The 19,296-nt window shown below is 40.9% G+C and overlaps 1 protein-coding gene across 3 annotated transcripts in view; it reads right to left on the reverse strand.

Moving 5' to 3' along the window:
* Positions 1-5,387: 5,387 nt before the first annotated feature.
* GXYLT2 (glucoside xylosyltransferase 2) overlaps positions 5,388-19,296 on the reverse strand; it is a 118,292-nt gene continuing 104,383 nt past the window's right edge. For 2 of the 3 annotated variants that reach the window (XM_082697906.1, XM_082697904.1), the window contains 2 exons: positions 15,618-15,790; positions 6,707-9,953 (listed from right to left, as the gene is read on the reverse strand). In XM_082697906.1, coding sequence (XP_082554032.1) covers positions 9,771-9,953; positions 15,618-15,790 — 356 coding nt within the window. In that variant the 3' untranslated portion in view covers positions 6,707-9,770. Of the gene's footprint in view, positions 5,760-6,706; positions 9,954-15,617; positions 15,791-19,296 lie in introns of those variants that run through there. The other variant, XM_082697905.1, reaches the window with a different exon arrangement.

A 19,296-nucleotide genomic window follows, 5' to 3' on the forward strand; every position in this document is an offset into this window, starting at 1 on the left:
TGCCCAAGATAAATTTTTTAAAATGCCCCAAAACTTGCTTATGAATGTCCATAACAGCTTTATTTGTAAAGTCCAAAACTGAAGACAAGCAAATCCATCAGCAGGAGAATGAACAAACATATTAGGGTTAGTCCATAGAAGGAACTATTACTCAATAATAAAAAGGAATGAACTATTGAGACATGCACAATGTGGGTTAGTCTGAATTATGCTGTGTGAAAGAAGTCAAGCAAGAATACCTATGGTATGACTTGATTTATATAAAATCCGAGAACTTGTAAACTCATATAAAGTAACAGGAAGGAGATCGATAGTTAGCCAGGGATGGGGATGGAGAATAAGACCGATCAAAAGGGAGGAATGAAGAGACTACTATTAAAGGTTATAAAAATGTTTGTTACCTTGGTTTCAAGTGAGCATACACAAGTTACAACCAATCAAATTGCACCTTTTAAATACAAGAAGTTTATGGTTTTTCCGTTATTAGCATAACAAAGTTGTATAAAAATAGTAGTGACTATCTAAATGTAAGTCACAAACGCAACAAACAAAACAAAAATCTAAATCCAAAATATAGTGTATTTAAAATGCATACCTTAGAAAAAGGAAATAAGCAGTAATAGAATTCAAAGTATTGGGGACTCTTTGGAGATCAATAAATTAAATCACCCAACTGTGATTTACTTATATTTATATGATATTTATTTTTATTATATATTATATTTATTTGTTATATAAATACATTATATAATTTATTTATAATTGAGATAATAGCCTATAGACCAGAGTGTAAATGTCACACAGCTTGAATATATAAAATATACATATATATTATATAATATAAAATAATAATGACTAATAAAATCTAGTGATGGGAGAAAAGTTAGAATGCTAACTTCCAAATATTTTGTGCAGGCCCTTCGTTTTTTTTTTTTTTTTTCTTAAAGATTTTATTTATTTATTGACACAGAGACAGTGAGAGAGGGAACACAAGCCAGGGAAGTGGGAGAGGGAAAAGCAGAGAGACGGATGTGGGGCTGGATCCCAGAACCCTGGGATCATGACCTTAGCAGAAGGTGGATGCTTAAGGACTGAGCCACCCAGGTGCCCCAGGACCTGTGGGCTAATTCAAATTTTCCCAAATGAAGCGAAGACAAGGAGGACAAAGGGGAAGAAGAAGGAAAAGAAGGAGGAGGGACAGGGAAAAATGGGGTGGTGGGAGAGAGGGAAGGAAGAACTATTTTCCTTCCTTTTTTAAAATTTGAATTCCATTAGCTAACATATAGTATGTCATTAGTCTCAGATTTATCATCACCAGTGCTCATCACATCACGTGCCCTCCTTAATGCCCATCACCCAAATACCCATCCCCCACCCAAGAATTATTTTCATAACTAAAATAAGATCATAGATACTAAATTTTATTTTTTACTGACATGAAAAAATTTATTAGTTGCAGACAATAAAACAAAGATTTGAGTACAAGTGGTTTATTTGGGGCCAAATCCAAGGAAATGCTCCTACAAGAGTGGAAAGTGAGGCAGGAAAGGGAAGCCAATGAAGAAATGTATCATCAAGGAAGTCACTATTCTGTGAGTGGTTTGAGCTCCCCCCTCCCTCTTTCCCCCTCGGTGGAGAATTCTGGGACAAACAACCAAGAGTTACCCAACCTGAGAGGGGAGGGAACTGGGGTATGTACCCACCAATTTCCATCAATCAGTGGTTGAAGGGTACTCTCATGTGTTCATTTTCCAACACTTCCAGCCTTCCCATAGGTGAGCAGAGCAGACTGCAGTGGAAAAGGAGCCTTTAGCCACGGAGTCACAGGGGCTGGAAATTAGATTTCTTGCTGGTATGTGTGGAAATAATGTGTGTTAAGGGAATAGGGAGTGCATCCTGTACTAGTCGTCCATTACATGCCAGATACTGTGGGATCTGAACAGACAGATGGCAACCTTGAGAAGTTTAAATTTCCACTCACTTGAACACAGCCTCTTAGTTTTATGTTAACTCTCTCCTGCACCACCATGCACATGCAAACACTAGCAAAATTTTACAAACTACTATCGAGTCTTAAACATTTAATATTGCAAAGCTGGTATCAGCCCTTTGATTTTTCCTTTAACTCTGTATGCTTGTAATCATTTCTAATAATGATAATTTAGATGCCGGAGAACTCAGCTTCCTAGTATGACATTTAGACTTGCTTTGTTGCTAGATCCAAGATAGCAATTCTAAAAAAGAAGTGCTATTATTTTGATAAGATCTAAATGCTCAGTAAAGAGACAAACACAGGTATTCCCAGGAGTCTCTTTATAGTTGTAGACTAAGAAGCCTAAGTAAGATACATCTATAATCATGATTTTGACTGTCACCTCTGAGAGTCTATGTGGACTGTAGAGCAAAGGGATGGTGATAAAATACTCTTGTTCAACAGTTTATGAGAATGATCCTCCCTCCCCATGATCTATTCCTATTAGTTGGTGAATTGCTTCTTGTATGAGAGCTTTATTTGGTTAAGAGTGGTTTTCAGTGAGGGGGGAAGATACATTACAGTTGTTTTAAAACATACACCAGGAGAACAATTTTCTTGATGTCTTGACCCAGGTTGACAATACCATTTTTCAGCTGGACATGGAGACAATGTATTTTTCCAAAGATGGAATGATTCTGTTGGAATGACATGAAAATTTTATGGCTGGAGTCCTGGAAGGATGTGTGGTTTTCAATAAAATATTAATGAAAAAAAGCATTGTTAAAATGATACATTTCCCTTGGCATCGTTTAAGCCTTGAATTCAGAGCTATTTTTGGACTTTTCACTTACATGAGCCAATACATTCTTTCTCTGTCTCCCTCTCTCTATGTCTCTTTCTCTGTATTAATTTGAGTTGTATTTGCTGTCCCTTGAAATTTAAAGAGTTATAACTACTGTGGAAATTGGTAACAGGCATAGTGTGGTTTCCAGGCAGCCAAAATCCCACAAATGTCCACAACAGAGCCATCAAAAACAGATTATGGAAACACAGAGCATTTAGGAGGAAAGAAAGTTAAACATTATATAACCCAACTATGTCACTTTTTGGACAAATAAGTAAATCTCTAAGAAACTCGATGAATCAATACACTTTCAATGAATGAGACTTTAGAGGATAGGGTATTATAATCCAGAACAATGAATATTTATAAAACACACAGTTTTTGAGAACAACACTCAAAGTCAATACAGTGTGTCATGAAGCTTTGTGGATAAGAACTAGTCCCAGCTTATGATACAGCAGAATCACTTCATTCTCAATAAATACATTTTGAGCACTAGAAATGGTTTAGTCATTGAGTTAGGCAATGGTCACAGAACAAGGAGCAAGATCACTAAGGACTACACTGTTCTCAAGGAACGCTGTGTCTAGTGGGGAAGACAGTCAGTAAAGGAAATGTTTGACCCCTCTAAGTATTACTATTATAATACATATTGAAAAGAGAAAGTACAGGTTGATATGAGGGAGGGTAAGAGGAAGACCTGCCCTTATGGGGGCATCCAAGAAGGCTTCCATGAGAAAATGGTATTTCAATCAAGATCTGAAGGATACTAGCAATTTGCCAGGTGAATTTGCAGGTCGGAGGATTCCAAGCACGTGCAGAGCCCCTCTATGGGTAAGAGCTTGGCTTATTAAAAGAGAAAACGAATCAGCGAAACTGATTAATTAGGAGAGTGGGAGAGCAAAACTCCAACAAGGCCAGGCAGCTAGGAAGGAGGTAGATCACACAGGGACTTCCTGAGCTGTTTGGAAAGAAGTGTGGGTATTACCATAGAAGCAAAGGGGAACCACTGAATGGCTTCATAGAGGTGGGGTGGGTTATGGTTTGGTGGGGGCCAGAGTAAATAGGGAGAGAAGACCAGCATTAGAACAATAATCCAGGCCAGAGATCACAAGACCCCAGACAGTAATGGTTTGAATGGAGGCAACAGTAAAGAAAAACACAGGAAGCTGACTCAGTTAATATTCTGGAGGTAGAAGCAATTACACCCTCTGCCTTTCCGGTACTAATTTAATTTGTATATGGTCACTTGCAGTTTGAAGGGTTTTTGCTGCTGCGGAAACCGGTACCAGGAGTGGGCTATTTTAGTGGGGGAAGCGATGATTCAGGGAGGAGGGTGGTGTGCAAGGATGGAGGGGAAGCAGACAGGAGTAATGGCCAGGTTTCTGGGGTGAGGCCGCAGGTGGATGCTGGTGACATTTACCAACTTATAAAATAAAGAAAGAGAAGGACAAATTGGTTGCCATTCCATCATTCTGATACTCTTTAAAAACCAGTTAGACATTTACTTAGTGGAGTTAGAGGACCACAACAAGGAATTTTTAAAAATTTGAAATTCCATGTTTCTGTTTATTCCTTACCACAATCCAGGAGGAGGGTCTTCCCCAGCCCTGCCATTGTGGGTGGGAAGTCTGAAGTGGAAAGCGGGTCACTAAGGATTGGGGGTGGAGGGGCTAGGACTTAAATTCAATATTGTCTACATGAGGGTCCTGAAGCTTATATGTCTTAGTAATTGGATGTGGATTCCCAGTTATTCCAGAAAACCATACCCAAGTATCTTAACATTTTAAAATGTTTTAAAATATAAGGAGGAGCACCTGGGTGGCTCAGTCATTGAGCGTCTGCATTCGGCTCAGGTCATGATCCCAGGGGCCTGGAATCGAGTCCTGCATCAGGCTCCCTGCTGGATGGGAAGCCTGCTTCTCCCTCTCCCACTCCCCATGTCTGTGTTCCCTCTTTCATGGCCTTTCTTTGCCAAATAAATAAAATCTTTAAAAAAATATATAAGGAGGGAACTTAGTGGATGCATAGAGTATCTTGTGCTGATTTTAAAAAGAGACCAGGGATTGGGCGAAAAGCCTTTGTACAGACACAAAACTCTTGGCACTCTTCAGTTATTTTTGATATGTGTTATTAGCTTAACAATTCCATTTTAATTCTGCCAAATAACATGTAGGAATGGGAAGAACTGATTTTCACATCCTCCAAATTCTCATTGTACCTCAAACATATAAATATCCTTGAAACCAAACAACGTATGATTTATAGTATGGCATTAAAAATTTTTGTTTTGAATTTTATGCGGCTTGAACTCACAACACTGAGATCAGTAGTCTCGTGCTCTACTGACTGAGCCAGCCAGGTACTGCTATAGTACAGCATTTTTAAAAACAAAGCAAAGTTTTAAAGACTTTTAAAAATAGGCTAAGCTACTTATTAAACCAAATATTTCTTTATCAGTTCTTAAGAGGAAGGACTTAAATATTACTATTTTATATTATAAAATTGCAAACTTGAAATCTCATGAGAAAAGAAACACACTTCCAAAATAACACCAAAAGACATGTCTTTTTTTAAAGCTTTTAATTTAAAAAAAGGGTAAAACAGGAGATGGCATTCAAAAAGACATGTAATTAAATCATAACATTTCTGTTTCTTTTAAATGCTGTAACAATTCATTTTCTTGGAAGTATTGTTTTTTTAATGCTCATTTCTTCCTAAAGAAAAATTCCTAAAAAATAAGTTTTCCAACATATAAAAATCCACACAGGGTCTCCTTGGGAGCAATAAACAATGGTGCACTTTTCAGTGACAACACAAACGTGTAAACCTAATTAATGATGCAGAAACCGCACTGACTCTTACATGTTTGTTCAGATGGTTATACGCACACATACATGCTTAATCTTGAGGACTCAAGAGAGTATTTCCAGCTTTAACCTGTGAAGAACAGAAACTAGGATAACTTTCTCTGTTTGGCAGCGAAATCTCATCAGCTTCAAACACCAGCCCTGCAGCTGTGAAATGAGTTGACCTAAGATGTCACTGTCTAGAATTCTTCAATTCACAGAGCACGACAGATTACCAGGGCTCTTTCCTTAAAAGGCATGTAGGGTGTGTGTGTGTGTGTGTGTGTGTGTGTGTGTGTGTGTGTGTGTTATCTATGTATGGGTTGTGTGATTTAAAAAAATTTTTGCGAAGTTCTTATTATAAAGATTCCATCTAAGGATTAGAACTTCCTTCAACCTGTGGAGGGATCCCCGAGTTCTGTCATCTGTCATTAATGCCAAGCCTCTTGGTACTACTCAGTAGCTTACATCAAAGACAGGAAGGGAAAGGCAAAAATGAAAAAAAGGAAGATAAAAGAATAGAACCCAAGAAACAGAAAAACCTAAGAAAGCTTGCCTGCCATACCACTCAGTGAGGATAAAATAATTTGCATCCCCATGACATCCAACATTTTTTAGTCATGAAATTATGTTCACGGTGGTTCATCCAACATGTGCAATCCATCTTTTTTTTGTATAAATATTGGGCAACAGTTATACATAAATCTAAATTTCTGTGAATGTTGTCCTCTCTTCTGGGTGGGTGGAGGGATTATTCTACTACTGGATCACTATTTTGTGACATCAGTAAAGTCTTGTATGGCTGGCTTGTTTTATGAACACTGTAGGGGTAATAAGATAAATACTCTCAAACCTTGATGAGTCCATATAAACATCCATTTTGATGATAAATCCAGTCATAGTCACAACAAGTCCCAATGGAAGCACTATGTAACAGAGACTTCAAATAAACAGTGAAGCTGGAGTGTTCTCCCCTAAATGCTAAATTATCATTCAGGAAGTTGAAGGAAAACTTAAACAGATTTTCTAGCCAGTTCATTTTTTTTAAACGTTGAAATTTTTAATGTAAGTCACAATTTTTGAGATTTGTATTGGAGAAAAGCTCATCAAGAAAAATATTATAAGAATAGTGACCCTACTATAGAAAGTCTCACTCTCAATGCATACAAAAATACATTTTTCTATTGGCAAGTGTTCTTTCATTCTTCAGTGGAACTCTGTAGTCATATGCATTGACCAGAATTCTGAAGGAAACAAGAAGAGGAGATAGAGAACCAGTCTCATACTCTTCCCAATACAGATACAACGTGCCATATGGAGCAACACAACCTTTGGCAAACTTCAGACCATAGACTGCATGATTTAGGAGTCCACTGAATTAAAATTTACAGTTCCCAGATTTCTAAGGTGCTAATGTCATAGTTGTCTGGAAATTATCAAAGGCAGAGAAAATACTGCCTCATGGTAACATACCAAATAGAAAATAATTCGCACTTTCAGGCAGCAGAGATTGGAACAGCAAATGTTCTCCAAATTCTCCACCATACTCACCTCAAATTTCAGGATAGCATGAAGAAATTCCAAGGCAGGAAAGCATACCAAATTCTAAAGTTTCACGTTCTCATACTGCATCATTCTAGAATGTTCTAGAATTCTCTCATGGACGTTTGTTAGAAATCCAATTCTGGGTATTTAGACCAGAACCAATAGTCAAGACTATTGGGTAAACCAGACTCTGATAAAAGAAAAGGTGTTGCAGAATTCAAAGCCTTTACAGCAGATTTTTTGTGGAACTCACTGAAGGAGGAAAGGAACTTCTTTAGGTCGGTAAGTCATCAACAAATCTGAATGACATTCGTTGGGTTTACTGGCCATGCTAAACAAGTAGGAAGACTGGAACAGAAGTCAGGGAATTCTGGCTCTTTCATTAAAACCCCATTTGTGGGTATGTAGAATGCTTTCTCTCCCATCCAAAAGACAATCCAAAAATTGCCCCAAGGCCTTTAGATATAAAATAATAAATGACATCACCTTTAATGGTGAAATGAGGAAGCAGAAAATATAACAGTGAAGAGTTCTACATCATACTGGTAATTTCCTTAGCAAAAATAACAAATCACAGGCCATCAAACTGATCGAAACGAAAGTACGGGCCATTCCTCTAACATTTCACAATTTGTTATTACCATAATGGTGCTGTATACCAATATTCATTATATTTATATATTTCTTTGGAGTGCTAAAATTTTCACATTTTTTTCAGCATAAGACTTTTTCTATGGATATAGTACCTATGACATTGAACTGGGTTCTAGTACATAGAATACCACATTTGTACTAACAAAATATTATTTTTCATTTTATACTTTTCTTTATCTTTTTATCTTTGTCTATCTTTATCTATTTGTACTTGTCTTTATCACTGTCTATATATGATGAAAAGTATTTAATATTTTTATTTCCAAAAATTTGTCTGCAATACAGGATTTGTGTTACCCTGTATGTTATGTTAACTGTATGTCTTACAGAACAGCAATTATATTGGGTGTCCTTGTTTCTTTGTAAGAAGAAGACCTAAGACCATTAGGCTGTTGTGAACATCAAGATCATTTCTGCACAAGTTTTCTCTGAATAAATAAAGCCTTATGCAAAATGCTCTTACCCTGATACCAGCTACAGGTGCAGCTAGGGATTAAGTCAGCTCCCTTGGGGGAATATAGAATTTCCTCTACTGTAGCTAGGTGATAAGACCTGCTTCGTTCCTTGGCTAACAGCTGGGTAACCCTAGAGAAGGAAAATTATTTAAAGGGCCCTTTCTAAGGCTAGTATGAAGGTGAATTTTTTTGTCAGTGGAATCAGCTGAAATATCTATTCTGTACACATGAGTTTGAAGTTGGCCTTTAATTTCCACCTGTTGCCCAAGAGTTTAAAGAAGACGGAAGGTCACCCTTACTAGGGTAAGAGATAAAATGTTTTTGTCTGTAGGTAAACACAAAATCACATCTCTGTTAAGGTGACCCCTTGGGTTTAGCGTAATTATTGAATTTCCTTTCAGAAGGTATGGTTGCATAAATATTTCTTATGATTTAGTCTTCCGTTAATCTAAACAACTTTTCTTAAAAAAAAAAACAACCCAGATATGTTCCATCCTTTAACACTGCCAATCAGCAGAAATCTGAATACTTCTGCCAGACGTATTTTAAATAAAGCACTGTAAACATAATCATTTTCTCTAAATTTTCATCTCTACAGAAAAATCTCAGAGCAGGTGCCAGCTTTCACTCAACTACTGTTTCACATATGTATTACAATGGAAAAGACAACCAGTGAGTAAATATAGAAGTAGGGAAAAAAGGCTGGAAGCAACCCCCCATTGAAATAACAATCTTTCCACCAGTTGGTAGGATTATGACTAATCTAATTTTGATTTTGGTCCATGGACCTGTATTCCCTACAAATTTTTTTAAAGATTTTATTTATTTATTTGACACACAGAGAGAGATCACAAGTAGGCAGAGAGGCAGGCAGAAAGAGAGGGGCAAGCAGGCTCCCTGCTGAGCAGAGAGCCAACGTGGGACTCGATCCCAGGACCTTGAGATCATGACCCGAGCCGAAGGCAGAGGCTTAACTCACTGAGCCACCCAGGCACCCACCCCTACAAATGTTTAACATTCTCTTTTGTACAACAAGCATAGATTCCTGTTATAACAAGAATATGGGGGTGTCTATTGCATAGGAAGAGTCTCAAGAATACTAGATTAATATACAACAGGAGATGGCACTGACGTGGTTTCAGATGTTTAACAGGCATTGGAAGGCTCACAAAATTCCTTTTCACGGCTAGCTCCACCTGCTTGAACAATATGAATTGAGTAATAATACAACTAAAAAAAACCCCAAAGAGATAAATAGCAATTTAAAAAAAATTAAAGCATATTTCCTTTTAGGGGCAACAAAATGAGCAACATGTAATGAGGCCTTTTAAACTCAACCGTCACAGAGCACCATTAAATATTCACACGAAAGAGATCCAGGCAGCTTAAAGATGAACGTTGCCTTGTTCCCGAGAGGCCTAATCCATTTGCGACAACATGAAAAATATTCAGTGCATCTGGTTGGGGCCCACATGGATGATGACGTGTTTCTCATAAGCCCTTTTCATTGTTTTCTCGATTTGCTTCAAAAACACTTGTGGGATTCGTCCACATAAAGTGTGCACAGTCTCCAAAAATTTCAGCTGGAGCGGGTAATACATGGATTGAAAGAGATTGTCTTGAAAGGGAAACTGAAAAAGGATTTTTTAAATGATAGAAAATGTTTAGTGACTGAAATGCCATTTACAATGCAAACAACATTTACTAAAGAATGAAACAGGGAATTAAGCATGCCGGCATGGGTTAGACATTGGATGGAGATTCAACACCTGATTCAATCCTGTGCAATCCCAGGCAATTACTCACCTTCCCCGGGCCTCAGTTTCTTTCCCTCTTTAAAAAAAAAAAAATGATTTATTTGGGTCCTTAAAGCTCTTAAAATCTAAGATCAAAATGTGTCTTCAAGAACAACATATTTTCTATATAGTAGGCTCTTGATGAAGAAAAGCAAGGTGTAACTAGAGACTTGAAATCTACTGCATTAAAACATTGAATTCTCCATATTTTTTTGTATTTGTTGCAACTTATTTTAAGATTTATTTATTTGAGAGAGAGAGAGAGCGAGCGTGAGCGCGAGCGTGCACATGCATGCATGCCCGTGGCGGGGAGGAGGGCAAAAGAAGAGGGAACAAGAGAATCTTAAGCCAACTCTTTCGTTAGTGCAGAGCCAGACATGGGGCTAGGCTTCATGACCCTGAGATCAATGACCTGAGCTGAAACCAAGAGCCGGACTCTTAACAGACTGAGCTATCAAGCACCTGTTTGTTGCAATCTTTTTTTTTTTTTTTTTTTTTAAGATTTTTTATTTATTTGACAGAGTGAGAGATCACAAATAGACAGAAAGGGAGGCAGAGAGAGAGGAGGAAGCAGGCTCCCTGCTGAGCAGAGAGCCTGATGCAGGGCTCAATCCCAGGATCCTGGGATCATGACCTGAGGGGAAGGCAGAGGCTTAACCCACTGAGCCACCCAGGCACCCCACGTTTGTTGCAATCTTAATAAAGAAACTTTAAGGTATGTCCATAGTAATCTCATGAAGTCCAGAGTTTAGCCATTAAATAAAATCTATCATCACTGAACTTCATGTTAATAATTCAGTTACCAAAAATTGGTTGTTGGGTTTTTTTCCCACTTAATGTTGGGCTTTTGATTTGATTTGATTTTTTTTTTAAAGATTTTACTTATTTATTTATTTTATTTTATTTTTTTTAAGATTTTATTTATTCGACAGAGAGAGATCACAAGTAGGCAGAGAGGCAGGCAGAGAGAGAGGAGGAAGCAGGCTCCCCACCGAGCAGAGAGCCCGATGCGGGGCTCGATCCCAGGACCCTAGGATCATGACCTGAGCCGAAAGCAGAGGCTTTAACCCACTGAGCCACCCAGGCGCCCCAAGATTTTACTTATTTATTTGACAGACAGAGTTCACAAGTAGGCAGAGAGGCAGGCAGAGAGAGAGGAGGAAGCAGGCTCCCCGCTGAGCAGACAGCCCGATGCGGGGCTTGATCCCAGGACTCCGGGATCATGACCTGTGCCGAAGGCAGAGGCTTTAACCCACTGAGCCACCCAGGCGCCCCTTGATTTGATTTTTAATTCTCTTATTTTCCCATGGAAGGTGTTTATGAGAAGAATTTCCCAAAATAAATCTTTCTGACCACTTACTCATGAGCATGTTCAAATTTTTATTACAATCTGGTTGAAATGGAAAAGGCTTCCAATAGGTCAAGTCAAAGATTCATTGTTGGCAAGGAAATTTTATACAGAAAGACCAGGAAAAAAAAAAAAGGAACGAAAGAAAGGTGAAAGGTCAGTACACGCTTGCATGGCAGCAGAGTGGGTGGGTGTCTAGTTTCCTAGAACAAGTTTTAATCCCTTTAAAGTTCATCGGAAATATTGCTTAAGCATGTTTATCAGAAATGTGAATTTCTTCCTGGAAGGAGATTATGCATTATGTAACACAAAAAGGACCATATTTGGGACAACAGTTTTCTTTCCCAGCACTATTTAGACCACTGATAAACTCTTTTTTGGTCATGGTGTCCCTAGTGACAGGAAGAGAATAGGTCAGATCCTTGGAGGCAACCTTGATTTTCTCTTTCCCCCACATCCCTCATGTAGTGTATCAGCAGGCACTGTAAAATCTGTCTTCACCACAATGCCTGCATGCGACCACCGCTGCCCACCTTCCTCTTGCCCCCATGTCTCACCTCAAAGGCTACAGTAACTCTTCATAAATAGCCCTAGTGTTCTCACTCTTGCCTCCTTGCACCGAGTTACCAAGGTGATATTTTAAAAAAGTCTAAATCAGACTATGTCATTTTTCGGCAGGGGCTTCCCACTGCTATTAAAATAAGATTTCAACTCCTCTCTTATTCCCAAGGCTCCATGAATCCTTGAACACTCCTTGGTGTTCGGTCCTTCTGGTCACCTTCTGGTCACCTCCCTGCCGTTTGGGCACACCAAACTCATTCCTGCCTCCAGGGCTTTCCCTGGGTTATTCCTTCTATTTAGCAGGATCTCCCCAAGACTGTCCTGTGGCTGCCTCCACTGATCGAACACCTATCACCTATCACCCCTGAGGACCCCAGCTCCTGAATGCTCTTCTCTGCCCATGACTTTCAGGCCATCACCCTGTTCTGGTTCCCTTTTAACACCTTTCACAACCTGGTATGATTTTTATTTCTTTCTCTGTCCATGTGAGTATTACCTGTTTTCCTCCACACACAGTATATGCTTCATGATGACTGCTTTGTCAGTCTTGTTAATTTCCGAGTGCCTAGAACCGAGAATTGTTCCTGCATCAAATAGGCTCTTCATAGATGACGGCTGCAAGGTTGACTGACAGAATGTCTATCTGATAGATGACTTCCTTGGATCACAATGGGAGGAGACTGCATTTCCCCTTCACACAAATGCGGATACATAGGCTGAATGTTGGTGTATGCAAGCGAGAGAGAGAGACAGAGAAGAAGGGAAGAAATGGAGGGTGAAAGGGAAGGGGCAGGAAGAATACTTTCAGAGAGAGATGAAAGGAGAAAGAAATAACAGTATGAGAGAGAGAGAAAACATACTTATAGACTGAGGAAGAGAGAGTGAGACAATGTGGACAAGGTAGGAAAGGAGGTAAGTGTGAAACCGCTATTCTTGAAACAACTTCTAATTATTGAGCGCAACAGTATGTCAGGTACTGCACTATGAGCCTAAAAAACCATCATTTTGGGGGCACCTGGGTGGTGCAGTCGGTTGAGCATCTGACTCTTGGTTTCTGCTCAGGTCACAACCTCAGGGTCATGATCTCAGGGTTGCGATCTCAGCGTCATGAGATCAAGCCCCGCATGGGGGCTCCACATTCAGTGTGGAGTCTGCTGAAGATTGTTTCCCCTCCCTTGCCCTTCCCCTCTGTTCCTCCCCAATTCTCAGGCTCTCTCTCACAAATAAATAAGTAAGTAAATAAATAAATAAATAAACTCTAAAAACCATCGTTTTGTTGCATCCTCACAATTTTATGAGGTAGATAATAGTATCATTCCATTTCACAGATGAGGAAACTGAGGCCCAGGAGGTAGGAGCACAGAGTTAATGATTAATCATGGGAAAGGGACAAAAATTGGGCCTTGTGTTGAAGTCTGTCCACCCCCAGCCAAGCCCTGACCCCACAGTGCCTGGCCCAGTGGAGAGTGTGGAAACATATCTTCTAAGAGGGAGCCTATGCTTTTCCCATTTCAGGATGGGGTTGGTCATATTCCTGCTTGAAACGCCTGAAAGAAAATGGTCCTTGTAGGCCCACGTGAGGATCACCACTGGGTGTATTTGGCAGGATCACTTATGACCCAATTATTTGGCTTTCTCACTGCTCCTCCAGAAAGCAAACAAGACTCAGGGTAACTCAAGAACCACAGTTGCTCAATTCCAGACTAGGGCTGACAGATCTCAGAAGAAACCCAATGCGCCTCTGACGGACTGCGGCAAACTCATCTACTTCTCTTTGTACTCCTCAATGCTTCTGCCCCGGAGTCAGGGTTTGAATATCTGAAGTGATGCTATCGCTAACTACAGAACAAATTTTCTGTGTAATTAAATCACCTGGTCTTTGAAAACCAACAGCAGGAAATGTAGGAGAAGAAAACGGTGTTAGCTTACAAGCAGGCTAAACTCATTCCCTGCAGAGAAAATTCTGGGAATTCCAGAGACTCTCCTTAGGAAGCTGCACATTTTTCACACAGAAAAAAATGTTTTCCTGTGTCTCGGGATTCGCTTCCGCCAAAGCCCATTTGTGAAACTCCGAGGGTTTGTGGATTTTTAAGAAAAATACTTCTAACAAAGTCTACATACTTTATGTCTGGGGTCAGCAAATCTGTTCTATAAAGGGCTAGACTATAAATATGTTAGACACTGTGGGCCACACAGTTTGTTTTAAATACTCATCTCTGCCATTGTGGCTTGAAAGCAGCCACAGACCAACACACAAATGAATGGGTGTCACTGCGTCCTGACATGACTTTATTTATGAACGCCGAAATTTGAATTGCTTATAAATTTTTCATGTCATGAAATATCTTTTTTCCCCCAATGATTTACCAACCTGTTCCCAGCCCACATGTCTTACAAACACAGGCAGCAAGGTAGATCTGGCCAAGTTTGCTGACCCCTACTCTAAGTCTTGGAATTACCGTTTCAAAAGGGACATCCTTGAATCTCTGTTGCTAGATCCCCCTAGTGATCTCAAGGTAAAAAGCAATGTGGAAAGTAGCGTTTCCCCAAGTGTGGGATGAGAGGCAAGAGCTGGCAATATCTGGCATTTTAGGCAATAAGCCCCAAAGTAAGTTTCTTTCAACCTTCCCATTTACTGCAAGACGATAGTTCCTAGGCATCTTTAATGTCTCAACACTTTGCTAATCAATTTCTCCAAGGCAGTAACTGGGGACCCAAGGCTGTGAGAAGTCTAGCTCCAGGCCAAAATCCTATGTGTGGTCTTTCAGACTCAACTATGGGTAATGACAAGGCTGCTGGCAGTCCTTTGGAGGGATGGGGAGCTGCCCTCCTGACACCAGATTTGTCAGGGTACAGGTACAGGGTCAAGAACTCAGGCCCCTGCCCCCGGCCAGCCACGTTCAAATGCATATCTGCGTTCCTATCCCAGACACCTCCATTTGGAGGCTTCCTGGGAAAGGAGGGGTACCTTTCTACTCCTCCCTCCTTCCCCCTTCCCTGGCCTACAGGTCCACAAGGATGCAGGAGCCTTGAGACGATCTCTGCCTGTTGACCAGTACTCTTTGGTGGGTATGGATGCAACACAGGGGAGCGGGTGCCTCTTTTTGCCTCTTGCTGGCATTGCTGCAGTATGTATAATAAAGACTTGATTTTTACTTTTAGTTTGATCCCTCGTCCTAATTGACCACCTCCACACTGGATTGCTCAACAGGAGGCTGGCAACCAGGCAACCCACTCAGCTTGAGTTGAATAGTATCATTTTGTTCTTATTTTTTGACCTTTACCCTAACACATTCCTCTTTGCTATGGCAAACAACACCAGATTTCTTTCTGGGTCTTTCACATCCTCCTTAAATGAACTTACTTAAAGCCCCCACTCCCCTCAAAATGAATTACTTACTTGTAAAGATGAAGAGTGGCCATAATATGAGAGGGCAAGTGGACACAGTGAAGTAGTGCCTGAGACTGGGGACAGGGGTGGAACTCAGTGCTTTGGGGTAATTCTTGTGCTACGGACAAATGCACCTGTCCCGCTTCATGTGGAGTACGCATGCGTCTGCTCCATGGGGTGGGGGAAGGAGCACACTTACATCCCGTATTGCTTCATAGAGCGCTTTGAAAGTGGGTTGCTTATCGTCATGGTAGACGCCTCGGTTCCCGTGCAGGACAGACACGCCTTCCCGCTCAGCTTCTTTGCAGTTACTTCCGTACATGCAGTGATCAGGGCGGTAGTTCCACTGGCAGGGGAACACATACAGACACTCTGGTGGGGACAAGAGAAAGACGTGTCTGCAGTCAGTGCCCACTCTCCTCTTTGTGCCTGGGGCTTAAACCCGTGTTCCCAAAACTGCACGCCGCATGTGATTTCAGTGCTTGTGAGTGTGACTGGGACTCCCGCCCCAACCTTCACCGTATTTTGTCCATATTCTGAGATCAGGAACTGAAGGGGCACATACTCATGATGCTGTAGGTTTTACCCCCAAAAAGGAGGGCAAAGCATCAGGGACAAGGAGGCCAACAAGGTCAGCAGACAGCCTGGGTCCAGATCCCCACTCTCTTGCTCAAAAATGCCACAACCTAGGCCCAGCCATTCATCCTCCCCATGCTTCACTTTCCTCGTTTGTAATATGGATAGGACAGGAACTCCCTCTAATCGTGATGATTAGATTTTAAAAACACAGGTAAAAATGCTCTGCCGAAGGCCAAACACACAGTGGTGGTCAGCAGTGTTAGCACTTATAATCAACTCCTGGGGAAGGTTTTATGAAACAGAGAGACTTGAAAAATTGCAATCAAGATTGAAGCAAAGGTTCATCTTTAGATTAAAAACCAACCAATAAAATAAAAATGAAGGAAAAAAAACAAACAAAAGAAAACAACGGTGAAAGGGAGCCCCCCCCACCCCCGCAAAGAGCAAAGAGGGAAAGAAGTGTCTGTGTCAAGGAGACTACACACATTGTGGGTGAGCATGCGCACACTTGTGTTCTTGTACTTGTATCTCTAATCTGGCGGTTCTTCGTTGGGAGCCTCCCTGGCGGGGGGGGGGCATTCCACCATGTCTGGAGGGAGACACTGTTGTCATCCATGGAGGAGGCCTCTACTGGTCTCTCGTGGGTGGAGACGGGAGATAGCCTACACATTCCACAATGAACAGGGCAGCCTCCGCAAGAGTCGTAGAGCCAAGGTTGAGAAACTTGGCTCTGATCCTGTTGGACGGCTAGGATTACAAAATTAGCAACAAATTCATGACCCCTGAGCTTCCTGGCTCCTCAGCTACAGGCCTTTAAGGCCTGGGGCAAGGGCAGCAGGGATCAGAGCTCTCTGAGTGTGTGTCACTGTTCCCCAGAAAGGCCCCCTGTGAGAACACAGAAGCATTAGAGCAAATCAATGACCACTGTCAGAAAAGGAACACGGAGATGTGTTTGTGGGTTGCGTTGATGGCTATCCCTCCTCATGGAAAGGACCACTACTTAGAGACAGTTTCCAGAGAGCTTTGAGAGGGAAAGCAAACAAGGGAGAGATCATCACACATCCCTTCTGGTGGCCTGCGGGTAGTAATTCTACCACTCAGTCTTAACGGGCCATGGTGAAACCCAGGCATCCTCCAATTCCTAATCATTCATGACATCCTGAGAGATTGTCCTCTTCCTTTTCTCAGGAAAACCCCTTCCCACCGCGATGCTGCTCTTAACCTGCCTTCGCTTCCATACTTGCACAAATATAATCTCCCGTAGCTGGGAGAGAGCAGTGCTCATTCTGAAGTCACATTATCTACAATTAAACTCCTCTTGGATTCGGGTGATTTTTCTGCACTCCGGTGCAGGGGGTGGGCATGAGGATTTTGTGAGGGAAGATATCTAAAAGTGCTTGTGTGCTTTTAAGCTGCGTCTGACCTCATCATACCAGGGGCGGCCTTTCGTAACCTTCTGAATCACATCGCTCAGTTATGATACCTGCCTGGGTATTTGCAATTGAATCCCTGTTTAAGCACCTGCTAATGTTCCCTGCTGAGTGAATTGCCCTAGAATCCATCTCTGTTTTTGTAAATATGCTGATTGAATCAACAAATATTTATTGAGTTCGGGCTAAGTATGCAGTGGACAAAGAAAATCTGGTTCCTGCCTTTATGGCATCTAAGATTGGTGATGGAGGTTTGCGCCTCTTCACAGATAGTGCAGCAACCCGGACAAAGGAAACCTTCCCTTTCTTTGAAGCCTCCTTAGAGGACCACGCCCAGTGAGGGCCCTCCAAGGCCGATGATGAAATAGAAAGGCTCTGAAATCAAACAGATGTATGTTCAAAGTTGGCTCCCACCACCTCCTCGATCCATAACTTGATGAGTTACCAGGACCTCAATTTAGAATCAGTAAAAATATGCCAAATTATCTGGGGTTGAACTCCAGCTTTATTATGCTAATAGTGAAACGGCTGAGGGAGCCAGCTCTGGAGTCAACCCACTGGCTTTGACTGAGCCACCCAGGTACCCTTGGAGTCAACCCAGTGGCTTTGAATGATAAAACTGCCACTACTTGCATGAACTCAGCCAAATTATTACGTAATATTTCTGAGTCTGAGTTTCATCATCTGTGAATGGGGGAGGATTGTAAATATCTCGTCCAGTAGGATTCTGGGCAGTACTAAGTGAACTTATAAATACAAGTATTTGGAACAGCACATGACACATAGGAAGCATGTAATAACCGTAAGCTGTAATCATGACTGTGAGCATTGTAATTGTTATAAGAACTATTGCATTAGGTCACTGGAAGAATAAAACAAAATAAAGGGAATGAGCTCAGCATAGTTCTTGACACACAGTACCTTGGTAATAAATGTTTTACTCCAGTTGTTTCCAGACAAGCAGGTGGCCAGACATTCTTAACCTTTTATGGATCACAGATCTCTCTCAGAGTCTAATGAAAGCCTTAGACCTCATCATTGGAAAGGTACAACTGGGCCTATCTAAGAATGTTTGCTCATAAGTTTAGAGGTTTATCGATTTCCTAAAGACCAGCTTAAACCCAGCTGTTGAATCTCAAAAATGAAACTAGATTCCAGACAGAATTCAATTCACATCTTTACAATCCCCTTCAGGATTTTTCAGAGGAAGAAACACAAAATACATTGAGCATGTAATTGAAAGAAGAATTCATTCACACAATGCAAGACATTGGTGTTGCTGGATGATAAGGCTCTGCTCCTGCCCTTAGGGAATTTATACTCTTGTAAGGGAGACATGTTTTTTTTTTTTTTTTAAATCAGGGTTCATAGAAAGGATATTTCAGTAAAGTTTCATCTAAACTCAGACTTATAGACTAAGGATGGGATTTTGACAGTCAAAAATGGAGGACTGGAGGAGGATTCAAGGAGGAGAAAATGGCCTGATCCTGGTGAAGAGTTTGGAAATCAGCATGTGCTTTACGAAAGATAAGCTATTTAATTTTGCTGGGATAAATTCTGTCTCTTGAAAGGGGTAAGATAACAGCAGCAAAGCTGTCATATAAATAGACTGCTTTGACCTAAAATATTCAAGAAATATGTATCTATGTTGGATTGCAAGTAACTAACTTCGATTCCAGCTTGAAGAAAAAAAAAAAGAAGAAGAAGAAAAAGAATTTTCTCTTTCGAAAAAGAGGGAATAGCTCAAAAAAAACAGAGGTAATGCTGAACCCAATCAGGAAGTGGGGCAGCTCCTGGACTCTGACAGGTGGGCACTAATTAACGTCAGCTTTTCAGCACTGCTGCCAACACCGCCAACATCACGCCTGG

This window comes from Mustela nivalis (genome assembly GCF_964662115.1).
Source record: "Mustela nivalis genome assembly, chromosome: 1".
Lineage (NCBI taxonomy): Eukaryota > Metazoa > Chordata > Mammalia > Carnivora > Mustelidae > Mustela > Mustela nivalis.